Genomic DNA, 27,436 nt, shown 5'->3' with positions numbered 1-27,436 from the left:
GTACCACTGTGTCGCGTGTATGTATATGTGTTACGGCGGCGGCATGGCCGTCCGTTTCCTAACTGAAAACAATGGCGGCAGTCGTATGACGCGTTTCGTTCTTGTATGACCGTGCGCTCTTTCGTCTTCGCGGTACGCATATATTCTCTTAACTTGGTTATTTTTATATTGCTTTATTTCGTTGTAATTATAGTTTGTAATTCGTTGGTCAACTGTGTACGTAGTTGAACATTTTATAATTGAACATGATCTATCGCTGTCGTAATCGATGGCATAACCGGCCTATGGTAGTTTGATTTGTAATTATTGTCTTAGCTAACTGTCTCAATCCAATTTTTGATATAGTGTACATTTTAATTCATCATCTCCAAAGGATCTTGAAATTTAGAGGAATTTTAATCATGATAGTAACTTAAAGTAAGGTTTATTTAATTTAAAAAATTGGTGATGAAAAATAATAGTAGTAAATATGACCATATTCGTTTTAATTATATTTTCATCATAATTCAATTTATTTTAAATTATATTTATTTATTGAAGTTGATATAAATTTAATGTGACTTCTTTATATCAACAAGACTTGTCAAACATTTTTATAATTGCTATTAGGTTAATTACCTAAATAATGTTTCTATTTTGCCAGATATCCAAATATAAAATTCCTTTCGCATTTAACTTGATTTAACTATTATAATTTATTTTAAAATATATTAATATTATGAAATGAGAGGTTTCGGTATCAATCAAATTATTAGAATTCTTATCATTTTACTGATAAATTTTATTCACAAACTTTCACCAGATAATAGAAATTAATGTTATACAAAAATATGAAATTATCAGCAAATTTTTCTTTTAAATAAAATGTTTCATGCATAAGTTATTAAATTTAAAATTTTCAATGTTTTTTTAACATGGAATGATAGGACATCATTCGGTGTTAACATGTTTTCCTGTTAATATTTTGATTATTTTTTATGATATATTAGTGTTTTGTTATTGGTTCATCATGATTGTTTTGTTTACTTCTAGTACACATGTAAGTTGCTGATTAAATCTATACCACTAAACTGGCGAGCTACCATCTGAATTGCGGTCCTGAAGGATTGGACCAAGGTGCATTATTAGGGGGCGGCTGTGGTGTGTTGCAACAACAATCCGCCGCCCCCGGTATGGCTGATGTCGTTGTTCATAAACGACAAGCAGTGATTGACCGTTTAAAACGACGAATGGAAGGGTATCGAAGGCATAATCAGGACTGTGTTCCACGGTACAACAATGCATTTGTTGAACAACAAAATGTTCAGGAAACTTTAATGCTTAAACAGAAATATATGGAAACTAAAAGCAAGAGGAATGTAAAAAAAAATGATAAAAAACCCCTAGAAAATGGCAATGCTATGCTGGTGAGTTCCTTTTATTATCTTAATTAGCCAAAAAATTGTCTATTTTATCATGTTTATAAGATATAATACAATTTTTTATAAATAAATCATTGACTTTTAAATTAATAGATTGTGAGCTTAGAGTGTTAGACCCGAGAATAAAGTGGTTGCAGAAGGAAGAGCTTCTGACCAAACTATGTTTTTTCTCTTTCACTATATCATCCTCATGGATAATGAGTACGGTGGCATGATAATGATAAGCAAGTTCTATTCATTAGTTTATAGGATTGATGAATGTATTCTGATGCATTATCATTCTAAGTATAATGATAATTTTCTGTTTGTTGTTTCTTCAATCAATTTAATATTGTAAAATTTTGAAAAGATAACTTGAAACAGTATTATTATTATTTTTAATGTTCTTTATCTAAGTATTCATATTCTTTAAATATTCTCTTAATTAAAATTAATATATTACAGTGTAAAAAACAATATAACATATTTAAAATTTTATCAGCAAATGTTTACTGAGTGTTTTTTTTTTGCATTCAAGTAAACTTAAAAATCATAAAAATAGATACATGCAAAGTTAGTTAAAGGAAACAGTGTTTAATATGGTTTCTAAAAACAGTATAATTTTTAGATACCATACATAATAATTTGTTTTAGAAATAATGAATGGCCTGCATGAGATAAAATTAGTTTGATCCTGTAGGCATAATGCCTAAAATTAAAATTAATAAATTTTACAGAATTATTAATTATGTGTTCCAGTTGTTGAAAAATATAATTAATATAATAATTATTATTACTGACTACAGGGCGTTTACATGTACAACAAATGGTTAAAATAGTATGAGAGAGAGAGATACTGTAATGTTGCAATGTTTAGTGGCCGTGAAACAAATTCAGAGCAAATTCGCTTGTTTTGTGATATAGTTTATAAAGGTTTTCTGTTAACTTGTAGTTTTAATAATATTTTATTTATTCTAATTAAATATATATTGAATGTTTTTCAATTAATTAGCAACAATCAGAGACTAATTTGTTTCGTAAGAATATATGCATTTCTGTAATGGAAACTAATTAATAGCTTATATTTAGCACTTGTCAATCTTGTTCATTGTCTATTTTCTAAAAGCGTTGTTTCTATTTTTTATCGTTTAATAGTATGAAGTCTAACCGGTAAAATGCAAAAAATTGTTTTGAAAATGTATATTAAGAACTGAGTTTGCAACTCTATGCATCGGCGCGACGACAGTGCATTTCATATGATGGACGACGATGGCCCAGTTATGATAACAATAATGTATTATGTATGTGTATAATATCTCCTCCCGCGAGAACGCTAGAGCAACATGGTCCCGTACAGTTATTCTTATCGGTGAAAGGAAAAAAGTATTATTTTATACGCTTGAACGAAATAACTTGAATAGAATATATAAGAAAATACAAGTTTATATTTTCGATGAAATACATTACAGTATTTTTTATGTTTGCGGGACATAGAATCATTTTTAAGTACATTCGAAGTGTTCATTTTTGCATTTGTGTATTTAGATGTCAGATTGTAAACTATTAGTTGTAATATTGTTACAAACTTGTACTCTTCACTCCCATTTTCCTCTCTTGTTGAGCAATTTTACACGACAGTGTACGGTCTGTGCGTAATTCAAAATTTTTTTAAAATAGACATACAAAAAATACATTTATTGTAACAAAAAATTCTTACATAAGATTGTATTTGTTGAATGATTTACAAAAAAAATTGTCGTATATGAACAAATACTAAGAACGTATGTATTTAATTTCATGATGTATTGTGGTTCTGAAATATAGACTTTTATCAGCTGTAGTAATGGATTTTGCCCTTGAGCCTAGTCGCTCCGCCTGTGATGGACATAAAAGCAATTAGACATTAACTGTTAATCAAATATATGCATGTTTTTGAAAAGCATTATTGTTATTACCAACAAATTGAAAAAAAAAAACACTGAGACTTATTTGAATGATTGAAATATTGTGTAGTTTTAATAATAATTTTTTAAAGTCCGATTTGTAATAAGTTGTTGTTTTCTGGGTTCACTACAAAACCGGGCAACTCTTGTGGTTAACGTATAGATAGCGTTTAGCTCGCTAAAATGTCACGATTTCCCGAAAACTTTTCGTCGTTGATTAAAATTTAATTTTTCTTTCAATATCCTCTACTTTATTCACATTTACAAAAATTATACGCAATGATACAAGTTATGGTATTTATTTTTAGACGACGGTAAATTAGAGATATATTTTATTGCAGTCCTCTTTAGTGGTTTTAATGTAATTATAATAATACAGCGTTTTTTGTCATTCTGTATTATATTGAATATAAATGCATACATTTTATATAAATGAATCTTGTAACAAATTTATCACAATGCAAAACTTATTTTTCAATATTTATACCTATGAAATTAATTAAGACTTTTTTGGCATCAGTTTCTTGGGCAATGACGGACCACGAATAGTGTTAAAGTAACCGGTTGAACGTCCGCAACTAGTACCGCCGTTGCGATCCCGTTGCTCGCGCTGTTGACATGTGCCCTGGCGGTGCTGTAATCGGTTCGTAAAACCGACGGCACACGACGGCGGTGTGTGGGAACGCGTTGACGCGCGCGCCAGTGGACGAGTGCGGTGGCCGTCGATCTCTTTATGGCGTTGCAATGGTAATTGAAGAGGATGAAAGGATACTGGTGGCGGTGTGTGGTGCACCCACGCGCGGCCGTCGTACGCTAGCTAGTCAATCGCGTATATGTATACATACACAGGTCACGGATTCTAAGATGGCTGGTAATCGGGTTACTATTACAAGTTTTGTATTTATACGTTACTGATACATAATGTATTCTTTGGTATTTGTATCTTAATTTAAAGAAAGAATGTTGTAAAAGTACAATTATTTAGCTGAGTACATAAACGGGGCAACAGGTTGCAACTTATTAAAAAATGTTTTCACGCCAAACAAAACAACTGAGACGTACGTACTTGAGGTAATGGAACTATTACGATTACTTTTGGTCATTGACATAATGTGGAATAGCTTCATGCATAATTACTATTTTTATCGTCAGATTTAAATTGCCTAATCGCGTAGTAACACTGTCGATATCTTACGAACGAAATTTCTTTAAGAAGGATTAGAGGGGGTCCCATTAAACTGTGTGTCTTTGCCCTTTTCAAAACTCACCAACGAGTAAAATGGTCACACTATTAAGCCGATACGCTTAAGTTATGCAATCAGATTAGAATAAAAACAATACTAGCCAATACGGGCAATTTTATCCATAGTTTTTCAATAATATCTCAATTACATAATGGTTTTAAATAATGTTTTATTTATACGTTTGTACACTATAATTTGATTTTGATATAAGAGAAATTATCAATGTTTACTTATTAAAGTAAAAGACATTTTTTATTCTTTTAAGAGTTGGATTTAGTTGAGGAAAATTGATTTATAAGGCACTATTATTGATTGATTTTAAATTAATTCTTATTATTAACGTCTGTTGCATTTTGTATGTAGTATTGAGGTATCTTGAGAATTTTAACCTGTTAATAAAGTACATGGATTCTGCATGTTATGTTATTATTTGTTCTAATGTTCACAGTAAATTGATTTAAATTTGCTTATTAATAGGATTACTGTGGAGTAATATAATTCGCAGTTAAAGAGGATTCTTTAAATTATAAAATATGGTATAATTACATAATTGCGAGTTGGTTTTTTACTATCTGTAAGTGCGCGACATTTTAATACCTTGACATCATTGTGCAAATTTCTACTGGCGTATTTTATGATTTAAACACAAGTCTGTTGCGACAATATTAATATTGTTTAGGTAACGTTATTATATTTATAGGCGAAAATACGAGTTTTAAGGATTTAAATTTGAATCTTTAATGCTCAATATACTTGTTTATGATTAATCAGACTAATGATATTATCTAACTCGGTACATGTGAGTTGAGTCGAGGGTGTTTAACCCTCTGGATTATTCGCATACGACGACGGCGCGACGGAACCGAGCTATTACTGGTGGGTGGCAGCGATGAACGTACGGAGTAGGTGATGCGGCATCGAATCGATACCGATCTCTCATTCTATACCATAACCTCCTCCCTCTTTCGCCGGTGTCGTCACTGCCGCCGCCGACCGACAGCGGTTCGTTCATCGGTGGCTGGTGCATACCGTCACCAACAGCCGTCGCCGTTGTCGAAGTACTTTTCCAACGTTACTCTTTTGCGTCTTGATTTTAAAATACGCTATTCAACGGCGCACTTTGAAGACTCCCGCAGGTTACCTTTTCTTATTCTTATGAATCTCTGCAATGCACATCTGTATTGTGTATTTTCTCCATATCTCACAATTTTACTCTTCTTTTTAGATATCAGTAATTTTATTTTTCGACTCTATTAAGTTAACCCTTTTAATCGAATTCTAATAAGTTTGGAAGTAATATAATTGAGACGGGATTAATTTCATGATAGTTATAACTATTTTTTAAACATTAATTTTTTGTTAATGAAAAATTATTCTTACAGTATAATTATTATACTGAAACAATAATTTTACAAGTATTATACGTGTATTTATAAAACAATTTATTTGGAGTAAAATTTTTTTCTTGCAAGCAATACCTTACTTTATCTAGTGGTTATCTGACCCTAATAACAATCAAATAAATACGTATTCATATTTTATTGGTTAGTTCATTTTTGTAATATACCCATAATTTTCAATTACGATACGAGTGTTTCTTAACAGAAAAATATTGTCGTTAATTCTCATATATTTCTCAATGTTTTAGAGTATATATATAATTTGTATTGTACGTTGTATCGTTATAATAACCAATTATAAACATTTCTTTGACATTTTTGCGAGGGGCTTAGTAAATTTCCGGTGTATGTTTGGGATGCCAACATTGACAATAAGTTTTGTACCTGTAGTAGTCGCTAGTGTATTGTTAATACGATCAACTGTTTTAGAAATCATAGCGCTCTTTAATTTTTGTCGGTTGTCGCGTTTCTTCATTGTGAATCTAGTTCGTATTCGATGTAATGTACAATGTGTGCAAGACCTTGAACTTGTGTTCACCCTAAAACTGTAGCATGCATAATCGAATAAGCATTGCTATGTCCGGTTTAACTTTATAATAATTTTTAGTTTTCATGTAATATCCAATGTTGCCACAATTAAATTTTATGTAATTAATAATAAAATTTTAATTAGGCTGGTTAGTTAGTCTTATAGCTATTTATATATGAGAAATAATGTTTATAAACATTATAGTTTTGAAATGTTTTCAGTACTATGAAAATCTCAAAATAGTCACTAAAATGAGCCATAACCTGAGTTATTATTTTTGCATTTAGTTTGTTCAGTTATTATGTGGCACTTTATGCAGTTTATGGGTTTATTTTATTATGATAGTTTTTGTTATCAAATACCATAGTTAAAGATATTAAATTTTTTTTTTCATATTATTTAAATTTCTATAAAATATAAGTTATTTGGTAGTTATTTAAAATTATTTGCGGATAAAATCATTTAAAATAAATTTGTAGTAGTAAACACTGGTAGATTAGTGGTTTTCGAATTTTTTTGGTGGTGCATTTAATACTAAATTTAGTCGCAATGTCCTCCTGTTAAAAGGGGTACCGGGATGCACAGCTTGAGAACATCTCAAGATTGATCTTTTTTTTTATTGGCATTATTTCTTATGTTTACGAGAATTTTCGTTTATTATAGTTTGAAACTGATTTTAGGCATAAAATCACGATCTTAACATTTAATCATAAATACTATGATTTTTTCTTTTAGAAATATTTTACCATATTCCGTTTTACTGATAAGGACGACGAATAATTAATTGTTGTTTATAATTTTAATCAGTGGCGTATTTAGTGGGGGCACCGGGGCACGTGCTCCCACCCCTATCGACTGAGCCATGTTAATATTTTATCAAGCAATGTAATAAAATATTGAGTTTGTAATTAATATCAATTGAAAAAACTTCGACTTCTTTTGTTATTATCGATACTAACATGTGTTTATCAAATGTTGATTGATATAGTTGTTTTATGGAGTACAATTTATTGCCTCGTAGATGCCCCAAAAACGTTATCATTTATTTCTAACAAATACGTTGAATTATTAATTTTTTAAGTGTTTAATGCGTATAGAAGTACGCCAATATTTTTTACGTTAATTATTATATGCCTATTTTTAATTATTAAAAATGGATTCAAAAAGATCTAAACAAAAAATAGTTGATTTTTTAATTTCAAATTTAATTTATTAATTTTGTTTTATTTATGCTATTTTACCACTATTTTTTTGAAAAAAAAACTTGGCATGTGTTTCAAGTATATATATGATGAATTTTTAATTGTAGTTTCTGGATTTCTCTATAATAAATGAATAGTAACTTGTTAAAAGGGATTTATGTTCACATTTCCTAATTTTTTAGGAGAGAAAGAACTATTATTTTTCTATATATGGCAAAAGAGCATAAAAAATACCAGAACAAAGTTTATATTTGTCGTATTTTTTGTTTCCCTGTTTTCAAATTTTACGCAATGATCTTAATAAAAAAATTGTTGAACAAAAAAAAAGCTCCTCTAAATTTTTTGGTAGGTTGAGTTAGTTTGGTTGTTTCGTTCAAAGATAAAGTAAAAAATGTGTGTGCCCCTCCCCCGTTATAATTTTCTAAATATGCTCCTGTTTATAATTGTGCACGTTTTTTGTTAGTCTAGAAAAATTCACTGCCATGACCCGTAGTTTTGTTCGTTTACATTTCGATATATGTTGAAACTTGGCTGTCTTACATGGATAATATCCTAGTATATTATTGTTTTAAAAACATTTTATTGTATTTTTTTTATTTTTGAATTTACATTGCGACTTCTAGATTGTTTTGACATAAAAATCACGTTATGATTTAAATTGAAAGTCACCTGTCCTTGGGGGGTATATGTTATGAATTCCATTGGACTTGTTCAATATTCCATCAATAAACTATTTCCCTGTAAAAAAATAATGGGTTTTTATTTTCTAGTTAAGAAAATAGTATGAGGTATTTTACTATGAGATGATTTTTATATACTGTCAAAATTTAAAAATAAAACACTTCACTCTTAGGTGTTTATAATTTTCTAAAAGAATTAAGTGGTAATGATATATTATAATTGCAAACAATTTACGTATGTTGCGTTTAATATACATTTACGACATTGTGACCCTGGTTAGTGTATGTTGATGATCCTTGAAATCCTCTTCTACCTTTCCTCATCTCCATGACAGTTTTACCGTATTAAGCTCATTATGTGTCATTGCATTCCTCTATTTATTATTTTTCATTTTATTATTATTATTTTTATTATTCATTCATTTAATTAGTTTCGGCATCACCACAATTACAGTCATTTAAATAGTTTACATACATTTCGGTCGTATATGTATATACTTATTTGTACTGTGTGTGTATGCATGTAATAATAACGTTGTGTCAGTAGTGAGTGTCGTCGATCGCGAACAAAAAAAAATGAACGACTATGTATTTGTATATTTTATCCTACGTATCTTTATGTGTAATATTGCCGTATACGGTTGGCATCCTCCGCCTGGGGACCACCTGCGTGAGTTTTACGTTACGTCTGCTTGTTTCCTGGTAATTTAAATCGTTGTCTGTGGTAACACTGTGATCTTCGACCGGCGCAGTGCTTGCCTGTTTTGTTTTTCGGATCGGTACCACCACCGTCACACAGGATATTACACTATTCTCCGCGTTCATCGTCGCTGTCACTACATTCATTCCCGTCGTGTATACACACTTACTCTACTACTATTATACGGTTCAGACTACTTATTTTCTCCTCCTTCTCTCTTCATTGTTGTATCGTTTGCTGCACCGCGTCTGTGGTACGATTTATTATCGGCCGAAGGCTAGTGGTTCTCAAACCAATTGATAAATAAATTGAAATCCAAAATCGACCGCGATTCCATTTTCTTCCCTATCATTTTTATGTAATCAGAACGCTTAGGTTTACTGGTATTTTTACGCTTTAACCTTTGATCATTTTTTATTATATGAAAAATATATACTTTATCAATAGTGAATCTTCATGTTTATTATTTTCATGCTGATTGATGGTTTTTAGATTGTGCGATTTGTTTCTACGACTACCATTATATCATAATTAGATCTCATTGCGTACATTAAATTATTATAATGACACAATTAATTGTAATATAAGCTAGGATATTCATGTTGTCGTGTGCTTAATGCAGCCGAGTGGCTCGCAGTACCACCACTGTTGATACTATGTCGTCTCGCATGCAACTGTCACTATTGGGGTGGGGAGGGTCAAATTGTACCTTCTCACCTCTCTCACTTGTTGGTGTTCATTGGTCAATGTTTTACGGGTCAAACACCTGCTTTTTTTCATTGTACTCTCTTGCTCTACTCTGCTACCATTCCTATCACTGACGTATGGAGAGTCTCTTTGCTGCCGCGAACCACATAATATTACACGCGGATAACTATTCCCTGCGCTTGGGCTGGGCAGTGGTGCTTCATTATTGTTATCTGTCTGTGCGCGGGGGCCATTCGGGTCTCGACATGTTAGTGTAGAAGTAGTATAGTATTAAAAGAAGAAAACGACGACATACTTAGTTAAAAGAGGGGCGAAAAAATTCCATACTTGCCTATAATGTAACAATGAAACAAACATGGAAGAATTTTTTTTATTTTTAATATTATTCAATATGTTCTGATTACTGTACACCAGCCAATAAAAAAAATTCTCTAATTTAGTTAGTGCATTTATTCAGGTTTTGACTATTTTTTTTAGTAATATCCAATAACACAAATTACATTAGAAATGTACGTTCTAAGATCTTGTCTTAAATGTTATTATTTTTAAAATTTTTAAACTGAAGCATTCTGCAATGGAGTTTACAGGTCTCTTAAATTGTCTAAAAGAGAATAATATTCGCTTTAAAATAGAAATATTGTCTTACATTGTTTTAATTTTCTAGCCAAGAAATTAGATAAATTTAGGTAAATTGTGTATAAAAATTGATTTTTAATTAAATCTGTTCTTTTTTACTATTACATTGATTCAAGTCTTTTTAGTACCATAACTAGTTATAGAACATAGAGACGGGACAAAATTATGTTTATTAGGCCACGATCGGTGTTACCACCATCGCCAATGTCGTATTATTATTACACAAAACAAGTGTTTCTATAAACATGAATTGTTGCCAGCAAGCCGGCATCCAATCGATAATAATATTATCGTTGGCGTCATTAGTCTTATCGGCTTTTTTTTTTACATGTTGTGTTGTATGTATGAAAATGTGTGCGCTCAGTGATTTATTTTTACAGCGATTCTTGAGAATGCCTGTAAGTATGATGCAGCGGGTGGTAGTCCCTCGCTCGATGTATCAATATAGATGGGTACTTTTGGGCACTTGCAGTCATCACTCGTAATCTAATCGCACCGGAGAAAGATGGACGTGACTTTGACAAAGAAAAATATACTGGACAATTACAAGGGTACACTAGTATATTTTGTGTACCAACAATAATTATGATAAAATTCTGATATATTATTCTTATCTATTGGATTTAAATAAAATTGAGTTGTGACAATTAATATATATTTATAACTTAGTTTCCTTCTGTTTTCACGAGCAACGTGTTACTTATTGCTGTTGTTAAAATATCCTCCAGGCAACGGCAGTGGCTACAGCAGCGTTCATTAGTATTAAATACAAAATTACAATAAAGAGGAAGGATCATTTTTATAGGGGTCAATAATCTCTGTTAAGCATTATCACCCCTTCTACTGCATAGTGTATTGTACGCTATTACTCTGTTATTTTGAAATGTTTGTTCCACTGTTATTTTTCTAAAAATAATTATACAGGAAATCAGAATTTAGAGAACCAGTAGATATTTTGATGAAATCATAATAAAGTTGATATATTTTTTTTTCAACTTATCGATCATGAAGTATTTTTTATGTTCATCACCTAAACCTTATAAGGGTGTCATTTTATTTGTTAAAGTAGCAACGTACTTAATTAACTAGCATATTTATTAGATAATGATCTAATTAGAAAAATTGCTGGTCGATAATAACTTTTGGACCAGTGTTTCAGAAATTATTAGCAATCTAGAGCGACGTTTTTATGTTTTGTGAGTATATTATATATTATAATTGTATATATGTATGTATTATGATTTAAACAATGATTTCAGAATAAAAATTTTATATTGAATTTTTGAAAAACCAGATGAATTGTTTCATGTAAAGTTGTAACAACTAACATTGCTAGGATTTGGCCCGGCGTACTGCCATGCGTATATTAAAAATGTTTAAGTTTGCTTATACCATACCTATACGTTTTCAGAGACAATACTTTAAGAAAATAGTGCTAAAAATTTTGTTCTGTAAAAGTTCCTTATTACTCACTTCTCTTACCAATAGACTCATTGCTCAGATATTTCCACATTATTACATAGGTATATTTTGATATCGTTTATTTTAGTATGTAATAGTTATATAGTAGTACTATAGTAGTATTCTGTGATGACCAATCTGTTTATAAGACTATTTAATTTGTCTTGTTTATTTAAAACGATGTCGTCAAGTGGTTTCAGTCTGCTTCTAATATCGCATATCCAACAGGCGTAATGTGCTTAGAAATTGTACCATCGATTGTTTGTTTACATAAGGGTAACCCACGTGGTTTAACTAAATATATACTTGAGTTAGATGTACGAGCGACGTTATACGTTCTGGTGTTTGATCCGATTCAAAAATTGCTTTAAAATTTAAAGCAGTTTAAAGTGATAAAAAAATATCTCCGAGTATAGGAAATGTAATGAAACTGATCATTATCGACTTACACCAATAAAGATTTCTACAAATGTATTAATTTGTTAAATTTAATAGTATTATGATACGATATTCGTAAATAAAAGGTACATTATGTTATCTTTAAACATAAAGTGAGGTGAGGGCGTTAGTCACTTGAATAAATAAATAAATAACAAGGTATTTTAGTAAATAACTAAGGTAGGTTTTAGAAATTGAACCAAAACTCTAAAAAAAAATTCTGTTTCAGCGTGTAAGCAAAGTTAAAAAACAATGAATTATTAAAAATTAATTTTGTTAGATATTTTCTAATAATATGTTTTTTTTTAATAGGTAAATAATGTTCAATGTTAGCTGTTGCTATTTAATATAAAAATATTTGGTTTATTTCTACAATCCTTAGTAGTTTTTCTCACTATATTACAACATTCTAATAAACACAAACTAATGAAATTAGAACTTTAAATTATTTCTAGTATTTTAGTATCATTTGTGTGTGGATTTAATAATCTCATCCATGAATTGTTAAATATCTACCTTTAAACGCTGCAGTAGTAAAATGTTCAGGATTTAGCAGTTATGACAATCGCATTTAACATTATAAACCCAACAAATTCATTTTTTTTTATGGAAATAAATACACTTAATTATATTGATAAAATTGAAACGAAAAATCGCTGTAAAGTAAAATTAGAATCTTCTTTCGTCTTTGCCGATTTATATTGTTTATTTATTAAATTTACATTGTTTCAGTTGTGTCTATCTAACGATCGCTCTGTATAATAGTGTGTATAAATCCACAACGTCTTATTGTGTGTGTGTTATTAAGTGGTTGAATACAAATATAGTGGGGGTCAAAGGGTGCCAATATTGGATATCCGCAGCTGCTCTCAATGCCACTACCTCCGCCCCTTGTTATTTAATGCGGTATACTTGCTGTTGCCGCTGCCACCATCCCTCGATTTTATTATTACTCATACATTTGTCGTCCCAACCGTTGTTGCTTCCAGCAACAAGAAGCCCCTAACTCCAAATAACGTCGTCGTCATGAATGGTGGTGGCGCGGCCGGATTGTACACGTTATGAAACTAATGTATGGATGAAAAAAACAATGTCGAACAGGTGTTAGTTAAATGCGAGTTATTAGTTTTATTCTAAAAATTACAATATTTGTTTAAAAAAATTCATTTGAATTACTTTTATAATTTAATTCAACGACAAGTTAAAAAAAAAAAAAAAAATGATGAAATAACGTTACATACAATCATCGTTGTTTAAATTGAAGTTTCAACACGGTTAAAAATATTTCTACATACGACATTCAGCTGTGATGATTTAGTCTCGCAGGTGGGGGTGGTTAGGTGTTGCAACAGTCCGAGGTTAAAGACAATAACGGTTTACAGTCGTTGTTGCTGTTGGCGGCCACCTTCAGCGCGATGGAGGGGCAAATGGCAAATTACGACCAGATTTTATATTACAACCAACATAAACAAAACGTGTCCACACTTACGTATGCAACGGTTTATTAATCAAAAAAATAATAATGATAACAGCGTTATCGATTAGTTTCAGTTATTTCCGAAACAATCGTTTGAAGAATTTTCTACCTCTTAGGCTGTGTATATTTGCGTGAAAAAACATGAGTTTCGTATGAATAGTGACTGATTTGACGCAAGCGTTTATATTTTCTCCTCCCCTAAAACAGTTTTCCTCCTTTTTGCAATTGCCTCTTATATTGTCCCCTTTGTGTTATTTTATTATATTTTTTGTAAACAATATGATACGATTGTACGATTTACAAATCAAAGTCGTTAGTAGCAATACGTTTTGTAATACATTCATAATTTATTATTTGTTTACGCTCATCGCCTTACTATCAAGTAAAGTCAATATTGAGTTTTCACATGGTGAAAACATGAAAGTTGATCATAATGATCATGCTGCAATAAGAAACGTTTAGAATATATACACTCGTACCTCTTGCAGTCGATGAAATATAACAATGTATACGCAATGATATTTAATTATTGTCAATTACGTAAATCTGGATAATTATATGAGGTTATTGGAAAGTTTGGTAGGTGCCATGTGCGTGTCAACATCAAATAAAGTTTACATGTATAGCTGAGGATCAGCTGTATTCTTGTACATAGCAGCTTCTATTAACACATAATACCAGGGATGGAAAGCGTTATCAAATAACGTTACAAACCACCAAACAATATAAAAAAAAAAGAGAGAACGATAACAGAAAAGATGAAAAAACATTATCATAAACAGAAACAAAATTTCATTTTTAAGTAATTGAAAAAAAAAAATTCATTTTTCAGCATTAATATGAAGCTAAGAAGGTATTAATTTTAATATTTAATCTACTGAAAAACCTGAGAACAGAAAGTGTTTAAATGAGAGACCGCACACTCATTATGATGAAAACAAGAAAAACACCTCGACGTTATTTTTCTTAAGAGTTATTTAACTTAATTGCCTGAAATTTCAAAATTTCTGAAAAAATTCGTCATTTTTTTTAATTTGCTATAACTTGTCCAAAATTATATTGATTTTTATGAAATTTTAATAGTCTAGCATACTAATCAATTAGCTTATCAAATGAAAGCTTTTTAAACGTAGAGGAGTCCGGGCAAAGCGCATAGGGCGAGTTTAGGATCAAAAACAGTTATGAAGTATTGCAGCCAGACATATTTTAATGGGTAATAATATTGTAATTTATCTCAAATATTGAATTCTGCCCCTAAGATTTATTTTACTTTTAATCTTAATTAATTTTTAATTTAATCTTTTCGACTAACGACAGCTTAAAAACTAAATGTTTGTCGTAGTGTTTCATTTTTGTAGAATTTCTTACCGAAGCTTAATATAATGTTAAATTGAAAACTGTAGTCTTCGATTATAGTTGCACGAACTATACATCGTTCGTGCAACACCATGTCCGTGTCAACACATTTGAAGCATTAAAATCGATCAAGCACCGGTGGTATTCAACAGAATAAAATACCAACGTTTTCACGGATCAAAGTTTTTGAATAATTATTTTCTGTTTTCTTGGAATCTGGGATATTAAAGGAGCAAAGAGAAGAGAGCTTAGCTGCTAAGGGGAACGCACAATTGAGCTGGGTTTCTCGGGTTCATTCTCTCGTCCATGTCGATACAGTTAATAGGTCAAGACTTTATAGCTAGTCGCTTAAGAATTATCTCCAATACTTAAAAAACTATATTTATGTGTTTTATGCATTCTAATTACTGCGTGTCAATATATGTTTGTAGACCTGAAACTTAACATTGAAGTATTTAATTAATATAATTTATTTTTTTCTCCTTCATTGTATCTTAATTATACTTTATATTTTAACTATCATTTCTCATAAAATCAATTAATTGTTAACTACCTTCGGTTTCTTGCGGTTGTTCAGTTAACTATAAAATGTATTATTAACCTGATTAGTGCAATTCTTTTTTCTTCTATTCTAATAAAAATTTTGGATAAATAAACAAATGAAAACAGAATAACTCTGCCTATTTAAGCTATTGCAATAAAGTACCTAAAGTTATTTTTGTGTAGTATAAAGTTATTGTCCGTTTGTAATGTTATCCACTTATAATAACGACATTATAAGAATCCAATGTTGTAGTGTTACAGGTGGTTTGCTTTTGTGCCAGTGATTGATGTAAAGCTTATAACCTGAAAAATTCCGTGGAAAATTAGTAATATGAGCATAATTCGACCAATTAAATAGTATTTTAGTAATAATTCAAAACATCCGAGTGTACTGGGATGACCTATTGCTGGTTTAGCCATGTTGAACCCAAGTTGACAATTAATCATAGAAAATTAGATGTTTAAGTTATAGACGAGACAACTTTAGCGACTGTATTTACGTAAAAACATACTATTGCTACTTATAAGTCTACGGGTCGATTGAACTTGCGTTTGATATTAATTTGAGAAAAGTAAAACCTGTTTGGATAGGATTGTAAATCGATTTGCGTGTATACTATTGAATTGCTCTTTTTTATTTAAAAATCGTGTAAAACCAGCCATCCAACGTATATTTTCATTACCTTTTCACTGTCCAAAATCGCGCATGTACGATTGCGGACTCGGGGCCACTGCACGCGGTGTGGTAGCCAACGGCGTCGATATGCGTAATTGGACGGCGCGACGCATCTTGGACTGGAGGTTGGCAGAGGGGACAACAGTTTTCGGAGAACAACGACGCGGGTTGAGTTGCGCGAAAAGCTTTGTTTACCCCTAAAGAGAAAAAACGAATCAAACAAATACAAATATGACCTGTATTAATTCCCTATTTATCTCGTTTGGAATGCCAGATATTCTTTTGGGTTATTATCCATTAAATTCTTTTGAAAATATCATATTATACTTGGTTCGTACAAATGCATTAAGGGAAAAAATTTATTGTATCGGTACAATAATTATCGTATCGTCGTTATTGTTTTGGGTAACTGTAGTATTATGTGTACAATAAAACGGCGACGGTATGACACCGATAGGACGACGGCAGTATACTTAACACGCACACAAAGACGGAACGTTCCTCCTGCCACAGTTTGGAGTTAGTATTGATTAACCCTCAACCCCTCTATACTATCCCCGTGTAATATGTGTATACACACGAGAAACGTCATTCGACGGTACAATTATACTATAAATATATATATTTTATTCTACGAGCAAGCCAACTAACAATTATAATATTCTCTCGAAACAGTTATAATGCTCCGATTTTTAACCATGAAATTGAGTTTTCATCGGTGAACGATGCACAAATCGTTTTCGAATCATTTAATTTCTAGAAGATTTTTTTTTGGAACTTTTTAAACCTTATTTGAAAATCAGAAATTCCTATAGAGCAATCGAATTTATATTCTCCAAGTAAAATTTTCAATTTTTTCAATAGAAGCACAAACATGATCAATGTTTATCGTACATTTCACCCCAACAGTTTGTCCCGCCACTCGCAACGCTGTACTTGCCAGTAAAATAAACCTAACCTAACATTTGAACGTCATCTACAACGGAATGTATCGATGGCGGGGTTGTATATTTTTTATATAGAAATTTATTTTGAAAAAATTACTAAAGAACATTTATATAAAAGAAACATAGAGTTAAAATATTTTTAAGTCTCTAAATAAAATATTAGTTTTAATTATTAACGAAAAAATAAAACAAATTAACATTAGTTGCATAATAAAAATTTAAAAATATGAATCACCCAACCTTTTTTTTTATTAGTTAGTTTTCCTATATATTTGAACAATTTTGACTTAATTTATGAAATAGTAGAAAAACAATGTTAATTTGGCATCTTTATATCGTTCCCGAATGCAAAAAGTTGCATTCGATAGGAGCACGAAGAAATTAAATTGTAGAGTAAGAGAAAGAGAAAAACAAAATGTGTGCAGGGTGAACGACCGCCGATTCTTTTTTCAGGAAATATTTGGCGTTTAATGACAATTATTTTAGTAATATAATTCCTTTTTTTAATTAAAAAGAAAAAAGTAATGCATTACAAATGCAATTCAATGTAAAGAAAATAAATTTTAATGAATAATTAACAGTTTAGAATTATTTGAACAGTTAGAATTAATTTGTTGTAGTTGTTTCAAAATAAATCTACAATACGTACGACGAATGCGTTAGTTGTATGTAGCAGACAGTGGCTACAATACCTGTGACTTAAAGTAGGCCAACATTCTTGGACTTTGCATAACCTCCGCCAACGAAAATGAGCAGCTAATAGTAGTAAAAAATCTACTTTCAGACGAGGAAGAAGTTTAGTTTTATTATTAATTTACATTTAATTACTTTCGTGAAAATTGTATAAATGTTTTTGGGAATTCTTAATTATAGCCTTTTCAGTTCAGAATCTTTATTCTATACCGTTACTCTTCCCCCGCACTGTAAAAATTATAGAGAAAGTATTTAATATTACGATAATATTATTATCGTACATATTTATAGGCCATAAAAAGCCTTGTGATTTGTTTGGCTCTTACTACCGCGTTACTTCTTGTAGCTTATCCCAGATTAGTGAATATTTTCTCTTTTATAGAATTATGCATGTTACACCATTGACTAATATTATTATTATTATTATTTTATAGAAATTCGGCGTTAAAAGACCGTCCAGTGAAGACTTGGATGGACCAGACAACGGGCAGTACGGTAATCATGACGGACTACCACCTCCGCCGAAAGGAGTTCCTCTGCAGAGCAATAATAACCAACAATCGTCATCGTCGTCATCGCCGCACTCTAATAAAAACAATGACAACGCTAACAATGCCAAATTTAGCGTAAAAATCGTACAAGAATTGGAATTCAGCACTAGCGAGCACCAACACAACGCTCAAATATCCACCAACCTCACGCTTACGTCTGTTAATACTTCTATACAAAGTGACGTGACTACCAAACAATCGCCAACAGCCTCTGGCGCAGTACCGACTACACTTGGTCCATCTGACACGATGGAGTGTAAACAAGAACAACCTGACCTAATGGATTTCCCGGGAGACAGCGACCTCAACGACCTGTCTTTTATTAACAATGATACTAATGAACCTATGTTAGCAGTGGATACAGATACGCTTACCGAAATCATTTCGGATTTGAATAGCGAAGGTATTACGCCCGCCGATTTCCACCAAGTGGATTTGTGTGATAAGCGACCAATTAAGACAGAATCGGAACAGAGGTGTACGCCACCGGTCAAATCTCCGTTTGATCAACAACAGCAGAGAGTTGGTGGCAATGGTGGTGCCAATAATAATTATTCCAATTGCGTAGCAGCCGAGACTCTTAAGCAGTTGGCAGAACAGCACAACAATCAACAGAGACCTGATAAATGCGGTTACGATTTTCCTTATCAGTCTCCTGGATCTGTGCCTGACTATATCCATTCTCCGAGTACGCCAGCCGGCACTCCTAATCCAAGTTACAATATGATGTCACCGGTAAACTCGATCTACCACCAAGAAAAGCAACAACAACAGCAGCAACAAGAAAATAACAACTATTACCCTGAACCGCCTAAACCTAGGATGAAGCAGCAAGCAACTGCCGCATCAGCGCGCCAAAAACAGACTCTTCCACAACAACAGCAGCCTCAGCCTCAACCTCAGCCATCTCCACAATCTCGGTACAATCAGTTTAACGGACATGGTAGTCCACAATTTCCAGTTGGTGCACGTAGAATAACGCCATCACCTGGGGCAGCGACAGGCGTGCTCTCGCCTCAGCCAAATGTAGCTAGTCCAGATGTCAACACTTTTCAGATGACTCAATCTCAGCAAGTCCACGTTAGCCAACAAGGCCAACAGGTAATTTCATACAAACTGTTAGCGCATGGCGTGGCGCAACGGAATTGCTGCTATGACTCCGTGCTATCTCTATCCTTTTGCGGATGGGTGACCACGCAGGAGCTTAAATATCAATACACATTATTATTCCTAAGTTAAGCGAATAAAATGCGACATCTGTACATTTGTGTACAAGTGTACAAGTTGTGTACAAGTTCTCTAGTACATTAACCTGCGTCGTATAAAAGACGCTATTAGACCCATTAGAAGCCACTCAGTAAAACTCAAACGAGTTTCTTCTGATTAGAATTATTGTGATTAAGTTTTGAAAAGTGTATGACTATAGTAATTTATACTACAACCTAAGTTACTTTTTTACTCATTGTTCACATTTATACTGTAGTATTATGTTATCCAACTGGACATGTTTTTTTTTAGAGTCTTAAATTTTACTGTCGATAAATTAGGCTATAATCTCATTTGCTTTATGTCTGTAATTTTATTTAGTTATTTTTGTTGTTTTTTTTTGTATTAATTCGCTTCCTGTACTTGTCATTTGCTTTCTCTGCGTAGTAACAGTTACCTAATTCAATACTTAAATATTGTACGCAAACGCATACTTACCGTAAGCGTACTGATAAATAGTTCACGATTCGATCATGCTAATCAAATTGACGGGAGGGGGCATTCTCAATACTCTCCTTTATACTCTCTCTGACATTATGATTGTGGCCCTTCCTTTTTTCATGTGTTTAATGACACCCGTGCCGGTGCTACTCGATTTAGATTACTATTATTATTATTAGCTTGATTATTTTGGCCTAAATAGTAGTTTCAAATGTTTGTATGTGTAAAATCAACGTTTTTTTTTACATTCGAACGTGCATTGTGAATTGTGTAGATACAACTAGCGACGCGATATTGTTTTAATCTTCACCATAATATGTTTTGGCTATTGGCTTTAACTTATCAAACAGAAACTCGGGGACGCTGCATAATAGGTTTTAAATTATATTCAATTGTCGTTCACGAATGTTGGCAACAATGGTCACGACACTAAGTCCGAACTACAATATTATTATGTATGCGCGTTTTTATCCGTTCACTATCACTGATGGTTTATTATGCAAGACAATATAGACTTCCTGTGAATTATTTTAACAATAACTGTTGCTGTGCTACCATTTTGCACTTAATAATTATTCAGGCGATAAAAATGACAATATAATAATAACTCTTACCCTTCATTTGGTAAGCACAAAAATGTTTAAACGTATTTTTAATGAGAACTTGTGATTTTTTCTGGTAAATTATTGTTCAAAAGATTTTTTTTTTGTTTAAAAATTATCAAGACGTACTAAGTCCTCTTTTAATCTAACAGGCATGATGATTATCATTTTGTCAATTATTTTTTTATTTTTCAACTACCAAAAGACTTCATTAATTAAAAAATATAAAATATCTTCATTAATATTTTTGTAGTTCATTTTAATTATAAATTTAAACACAAATAGTATTATTTACTAATTAAAAGAGAAAAACACGTGTAAGTTACTACATATTCAAGTATATGGTTTCTGAATTTTATTTAAAATCACAGCTAATAATTCCATTTTTAATTATCTAATAAATTTTCATCACGCAATGACCAAAATTAATAAGAACATAACTTTTATTACAATTACGAATCATTAGAAAATCCATATAGTACAATTAAAATAATATAAATAGCTTTTAGTATAGAAAAATTCAATTCCGGTTGAGATTTATCAGAAACAAATTTCCATTAAATGTTTAGAACTTTATTTTATTTTTTTTTGTTTTCACTTCTGCACCTCGCCATTTGCTTACTCGTTTTAATTAATTTGTATTTTATTTTTACAAAAAATACTCTTGATTTTTTGTTAATATCAATTTTATTATACGATTAAAAAAATTAACTAAATTATTGAATATATTGTCAGCAGTCATTTGGTCAAGGTCCTCAAATCCAAGACAGGCTAATTGGACCATCTGTAACTTCTTCTGCGTCTTCAAATTGTGTTGGTAGTGGTCCTATGCAGTATTATAATTCCAATTGTGGCGACAATGGCCAACAGTCGTATATGCATATGAGTCAATCACAAAGTATAACATTTTCGCAGCAGCGAGCTCGTTTGTTGACCGCAGGTGCCAGTCCTACAAATATTATTAGACCACCAAATAATGTTCAACAATCAAACATAACTAATGAACATCACATGTTACCCCAACATATGAATAGGACACCAGTAAGTTTAAAACATGTCATTTTAGTTCTTCTGAGTTAACTCTGATAATTTATTGACTAATTACTTATAGCAAATAAATATGATGGGTAGTTCTGGTACATGTAGACCACCACCACCTGAGTATAAACTGAATGTAACTCAAAATATGAGCATGTGCCAAACTTCTCAATTTCCTTCACAAGGAAGTTATATTCCACCTACTCGACAACCAATGCCACCTCAAGGAGCTCAAACGAGACGACCAATGCAACAGCAACCTATTCCGCCATCAGGTAAACTTTTGTGTTATTTTTTAAATTAAACATATAATGATTATTATATAATTCAACTTTCAGGGCCCATGCTTCGTTCTCAAATGGCTAATACTGGTGGAGGAGGAAATTCTGGTACAATGGCTAGTAGTTATGACCGAATGTCATCTGTACAAAGAAATATGATGTATCCAGGTAATGCTAATATTCAGAGGCCACCTAATGTAACACCTAGCTCAGAAGCTTTTAATAGTGATTGGCAACAACTATTAGCTGCAAGACAGCAACAACAACAGCAGCAACATCAACAACAACAATTTAGACCTACATTCTCTCAAACTTCAAGTAATGTTTTTGAGCCATCTACTTATTTTAGCCGATCATTTTACAATCTTTTAACAAATTATTTTTTTTCTTTTTGTAGTGGGCAATATGAACCAACCTAATAATTCTGGCCCAATTAATATTGGTGGAGGATTTGGAGGAAACAATACCAACTTGAATCCATGTCAGACAAGTAGCTCTGGAAATATTCACCTTATGGCTGGCCAAATGCAACACATGTCATCTAGATTAGGCAATGGTCAACAAACTTTAACACAACAACAGCATACGAATATTAATATACAATCTCAAAATAATCAAGTAATTATGATTTAAAATTTTTAATTTGTGTTAAAAAAACTTAATTATATGTGTTGGAAATCAATCATAAAATGATAAAAAACATTGTGTTTGATAAAATTATAAATTTATACAATGAATTTCAATTTGCTACTAAAAATGTAATATATATTTATTTTATTTAATACTTATAGTTTTTTAAGGATTCAGTAGAACTTAATCAATTCAGAACCCATTAGTTGAGTTTTTACTAAATTTAGAGACCATTATAATAGTTTCATAATATTATCAGAAAAATAATTAGAATAAATATTCATATAATTTCTAATAGTTCATAATGTTAGTTTGTGGTATAAACTAAAATAAACACAAATAAATGTTATCATAATTTTTATAAATATGAACTCATTATTTATGAATAATTAGGGTTTTTTTTTGTAAAACAAAAGGTTATTATAAAATTAAAGTTAAAAAATTTGTGTGTGTATTCATAGAAGTTTAGGATAAGGGTGGCCGACCCCAAGTATTTGGGATTAAGGCAAGGTAGAAGAAAAAGAATACATTTGTATATTCATATTTTTGAATAAACTTTAAACTTTAAGATATCTACATGTTCTTAAGTTAATGATTAGAAAATAAATCACGACTTAAATATTTTACTAAATAACACTAAGTATATTTTCTTTATCTAAAATTATTAGTGCATTTAGTGTGTATCTTATTAACCATTGAGTATTGATTCATATAAATTTTTTACAGATGCCAGTCAATATGCAAATGTCTCAATCTATGAACATGAAAATGAGTGGTGGTGTTTCTGGGCGAATGGGTGGTAATCCTGTACAAATTATGAATCAACAACAGCAAATCCTACAGCAACAACAGTCTCCATCTCAACAACATCAATCTATGATGCGCGCTCAACAACAACAATCTTATACACAACAGCAAACAACAATGAATACAGGAAGTCCATACCAACGTAATATGTCTGCATCAAATTATCCTAATAATACTCACCAGCAATTTCCTCAAACTAGTTCAGCAATGCAACCAATTGCTAATCAAACATCAATGATTAATACTAACTCAGGTTTGCCTCCACGCAATACATTTAGCCCTAGTGACTTTAATTTTGATTTCCTCGATCAGCCACTCGCTAATGATGGCAAGAATAGCTATAACAATAAGCAACAAACGTTTGGTGATTTTAATTTTGATTTTCTGGATGCCCATTAAATTCTAATGCACATTGGTTGTTATTTTCTTAAACAATATTAATAAATCCTGTGATATTAAGCTTATCAAGTGGTTTAATTTATGCTACAGTCATTTACACTAAAAATAAAAATAAATTACATTTAAATAAACATTTTTGTTATACATTAAATGTTATTTAATTTAAACTTTTTATAATATTATGTGACCACACAAAAGGTATTATTTAAAGTTTAAGTAATGTTTTACTGTGGTTTATTGAAGGTGAAAAAACAAATAAATTTTATAAGAAAACTGTTAAAAACTTTTATAATATCTATTTGATTCTTAGAAATGGTAAATGTCATACTAGACATTTTTGTTCCTACTATAGATGTCATACAATCATTGTACAAACTGTTGGCACTCCAAAATAAAACACCAATTGATGTACAAAAATTAAAAACCCTTAATTTTCTGTTGTATGTTAATTTGTTAAATATTATAATTATTATAAAAATTAGTGTGGTTTTTTGTTGTTGTTGTGTTATTTATTTTATAAATAATTAATGTTAGAAAAAAATACTGTATATTATTTTAATAAATTATATTGTTATATATGATATTTTTCCAAGTGAATAATTTAGTAACATTGAAATGGCCAGAGGAGTTTTACATGAGTTACCATTGGTGGTCAACAAAAATTAAACTAATATTGTATAATGGGGAGGGGAGGTAATAATCTCGTTTGATCTCAACTAGTTACTCTTGCAAATGTTTCCAAAGCGAGTGGCTCCCCTTTGATTTATTTTTATCAAAACATTTTTCATTGTTATAATATAATTTTAATTTGATTGCCATAATTGTAATAATCCTCATTAAATTAAGTTAATTTCAAAGACATTTTTTTAGAAATCCCTAGCACCCAAATATATTTCTAAATTACTTTTCAATGTAAATATTAGATTTTGAACAAAATTATATAAAAAAATAATCATTGCATTATTTATTTAATATTATTAAAATTATATGTTTAAATAATCTTGTTTATAAATAATCATGATTTTTGTCTGTAATTAAATTATTATTATTATTGTGTTATCAAAAACTAAAGAAAAAAAAATTATTTATGCAATATTCATAAATATTATAGGTTTATATTATAAAAATTGTGTATTATCCGTTTATTTTTAGTGATAGTTGCCGATTGATATTCTAAAATACCAAGACTGAATGTTCCACCAGTGGCTAATTCTTATAAATTTTTTCAGACTTTTATTGTATGTTGTAAAGTTAATTATAGTCTCCTTAGTGATTTCTTTTTATTCCTGCCACTGAATTCAGCCATTTATATTCTTCCATTAACATAAGACAACTAATTATGACCGTAAATTTGATTCTTATAACTAAATTAAAAAATCAGTACCTAGTTTCTAATTTTTATACAGATAATGAATGAATTATAGTTGTACAAAATTAAGTTTATTTGTGCTATGTTTACATAAAAAGCGTTTTTATTTCTGTTTAAATTTTATAAACAATTTTACTTTCTATTAATTAATTTTTACAACAGTGAGAATTTTTGTGAACACCAAATGTTTTTCTTTTATTGTATTTACTAATTTATATATCTATCAATAAAAGTTATTTAATTTTTGAAAACGGTGATTATATGATATTTAATTTTTATTTGTACTTTGACAATCATTTTTATTCTTATAATTTTTCAAAAATTCCCCTTTCACTCTTTCAAGATTTTTTTGTGTGTGCTTCTAATGATTATTTTACTTTACAGTGTGTAACTAAATATTACATTTGTAATCTCAATAAAGTTATTAATACATATTATACATGTTATGTATTATTGCATATGTTGTTATATAGAATTAAGGTTAAATATTTATAATGCTATTATATGTTTAAAATGTAAATTTAAGTTACAATAAGAAATTACGGTTAAATGTGTTATGCCATTTTTCTTGTAAAAATAAATATAAAAGATATTAGTAACCCTTTTTTTATTTTCTTTTATTATTAAAATAAAGTTGTTAATTTCAATTTGATAAAGTGCAATTTAAAAGAAATTAACAAAAGAAAAGCCATATTTTTCTCGCTATCTGAGTTTTTGTATTTTGGATTAATTTTGTTGTGACATAGTTTATTATCATTTCGTTCATAGTCCATTTATATAAGAGATAGACTGATCAGCAATTTAAGTAATCTAACGTTGAAATTCCTTTTGGCTACTATTTTATCTTGTTTATATTGGTTTAATGATTAAAAAGCCTACATTATAAATCAGGTAAAATTTTGTTTTGAAGTCAGTATTCTTATTTCATTTGCTTCTTATTAAAACTAATAACCAATAAAATTTTCGGCTGATTTAATCGGAAAGAAAATTCAATATTTTTTGTTCCTAATACAATATTTTATAATCAGGTAATATAGTTAATCAGTCAATTAATATTTATTTACACAATAATAAACACAAATTTAAGCATTAAATTTATAAATAATAAAGTAAATTATTTATCAACCCTTTTTAAATAATTATTTAAGAAAAAAAAAATTGTTTTCACCGTTTATGAATGTATTAGTTTTTAAAAATAGAGGTGGCTTACAAAATTCCCAAAAATTATGACCTGTTTTAAATTTCAGTTCGTTATACTCGGAGTGAAGGAAAGAAAGTTTATTTCGAAATTGAAATTTTTTATTAAATTTCCATCAGAGTGTATGAGTAGCATAGGAACAATTTGAAAAAAAATGTTAAATGACTAGTTTAATTTCTTCCCTCATTAATATATTTTATATAAAAAAAGGAGCTATAGTAGAATTTTAATGGATCTTTTTTTAGATTCTACTCCCTAGTTTACCTATTGTAATTTTAATTATTTTAATATACTGTGTAAAAATTGTGGGTTGGGTTGTATTTTATATACTTATTAAATTTTATAATTGTATTTGAAGCTATTCGTTGAAATATGATTTTTGAATCCTTATTAATTTATATATGAAACGTATCAACCATTCAGATAAGTGCATAAAAATGATTAAAATCAACATTTTATTATCATATATATAAATTTATGTACAATTAATACATTAATGACCTTATAAAAGTAGAACACATAGATTATATTCATTAGTCATAATCATAGATAGTTTTAACGCTTGGAATAATAAGAACTCATTAACGTTTGATATTAATTCTGATTTTCGGGTTAAATCATCTCCAAAAACTTTATTGTCAAATTTTTTAAGTACAAAAATTGAGTTTTATTTAACTAAGTAGAAAATATTTATACTATAGTATATTACAGTCTTATTATTAAAAATTTCTTCACTCAATATTAGCTTCGATGCGAAGCTGAGAAGGTATTGGAATTACTATGATGTGTTTTTTTTTTTTTTTTTTTTTGTTTCCCTTTAA

General features: G+C 30.2%; 2 protein-coding genes and 1 long non-coding RNA gene across 11 annotated transcripts in view; 2 read left to right on the top strand and 1 right to left on the bottom strand.

Annotated features, from left to right (window-relative positions):
- The first annotated feature begins 94 nt into the window (after positions 1 to 94).
- On the top strand, positions 95 to 26,016 carry LOC126897802 (neurogenic protein mastermind-like). 2 transcript variants are annotated; one of them, XM_050671685.1, is made up of 8 exons: positions 95 to 417; positions 1,033 to 1,406; positions 18,468 to 19,685; positions 21,632 to 21,934; positions 22,005 to 22,206; positions 22,270 to 22,530; positions 22,610 to 22,830; positions 23,569 to 26,016. In XM_050671685.1, the coding sequence occupies exons 2-8, from the start codon at positions 1,173 to 1,175 to the stop codon at positions 24,046 to 24,048; spliced, it is 2,919 nt and encodes a 972-aa protein (XP_050527642.1). In that variant the 5' UTR covers positions 95 to 417; positions 1,033 to 1,172; the 3' UTR covers positions 24,049 to 26,016. The 2 variants fall into 2 exon arrangements, with proteins under 2 accessions (XP_050527642.1, XP_050527634.1); XM_050671677.1 differs by having other exon boundaries at positions 21,629 to 21,934.
- On the bottom strand, positions 2,892 to 5,894 carry LOC126898174 (uncharacterized). The gene is made up of 3 exons (XR_007702230.1): positions 5,134 to 5,894; positions 3,118 to 3,275; positions 2,892 to 3,046 (listed from the first exon to the last, which is right to left on the bottom strand). It is a non-coding gene; the product is annotated as an uncharacterized LOC126898174 (long non-coding RNA).
- Positions 26,017 to 26,314: 298 nt separating the features above from the next.
- Positions 26,315 to 27,436, top strand: part of LOC126898037 (alpha-tocopherol transfer protein-like) — a 30,282-nt gene continuing 29,160 nt past the window's right edge. For all 8 annotated transcript variants that reach the window (XR_007702225.1, XR_007702222.1, XR_007702224.1 and 5 more), the window contains exon 1: positions 26,315 to 26,445. The gene's annotated coding sequence lies outside the window, so the exon portion shown is untranslated. The remainder of the gene's footprint in view (positions 26,446 to 27,436) is intronic.

This window comes from Daktulosphaira vitifoliae, unplaced genomic scaffold, assembly GCF_025091365.1.
Source record: "Daktulosphaira vitifoliae isolate Bord-2020 unplaced genomic scaffold, ASM2509136v1 Scaffold_1, whole genome shotgun sequence".
Taxonomy (NCBI): domain Eukaryota; kingdom Metazoa; phylum Arthropoda; class Insecta; order Hemiptera; family Phylloxeridae; genus Daktulosphaira; species Daktulosphaira vitifoliae.
The sequence above is the reverse complement of the archived record's forward strand: the minus strand, read 5'-3'. Positions and strand labels throughout refer to the sequence as shown.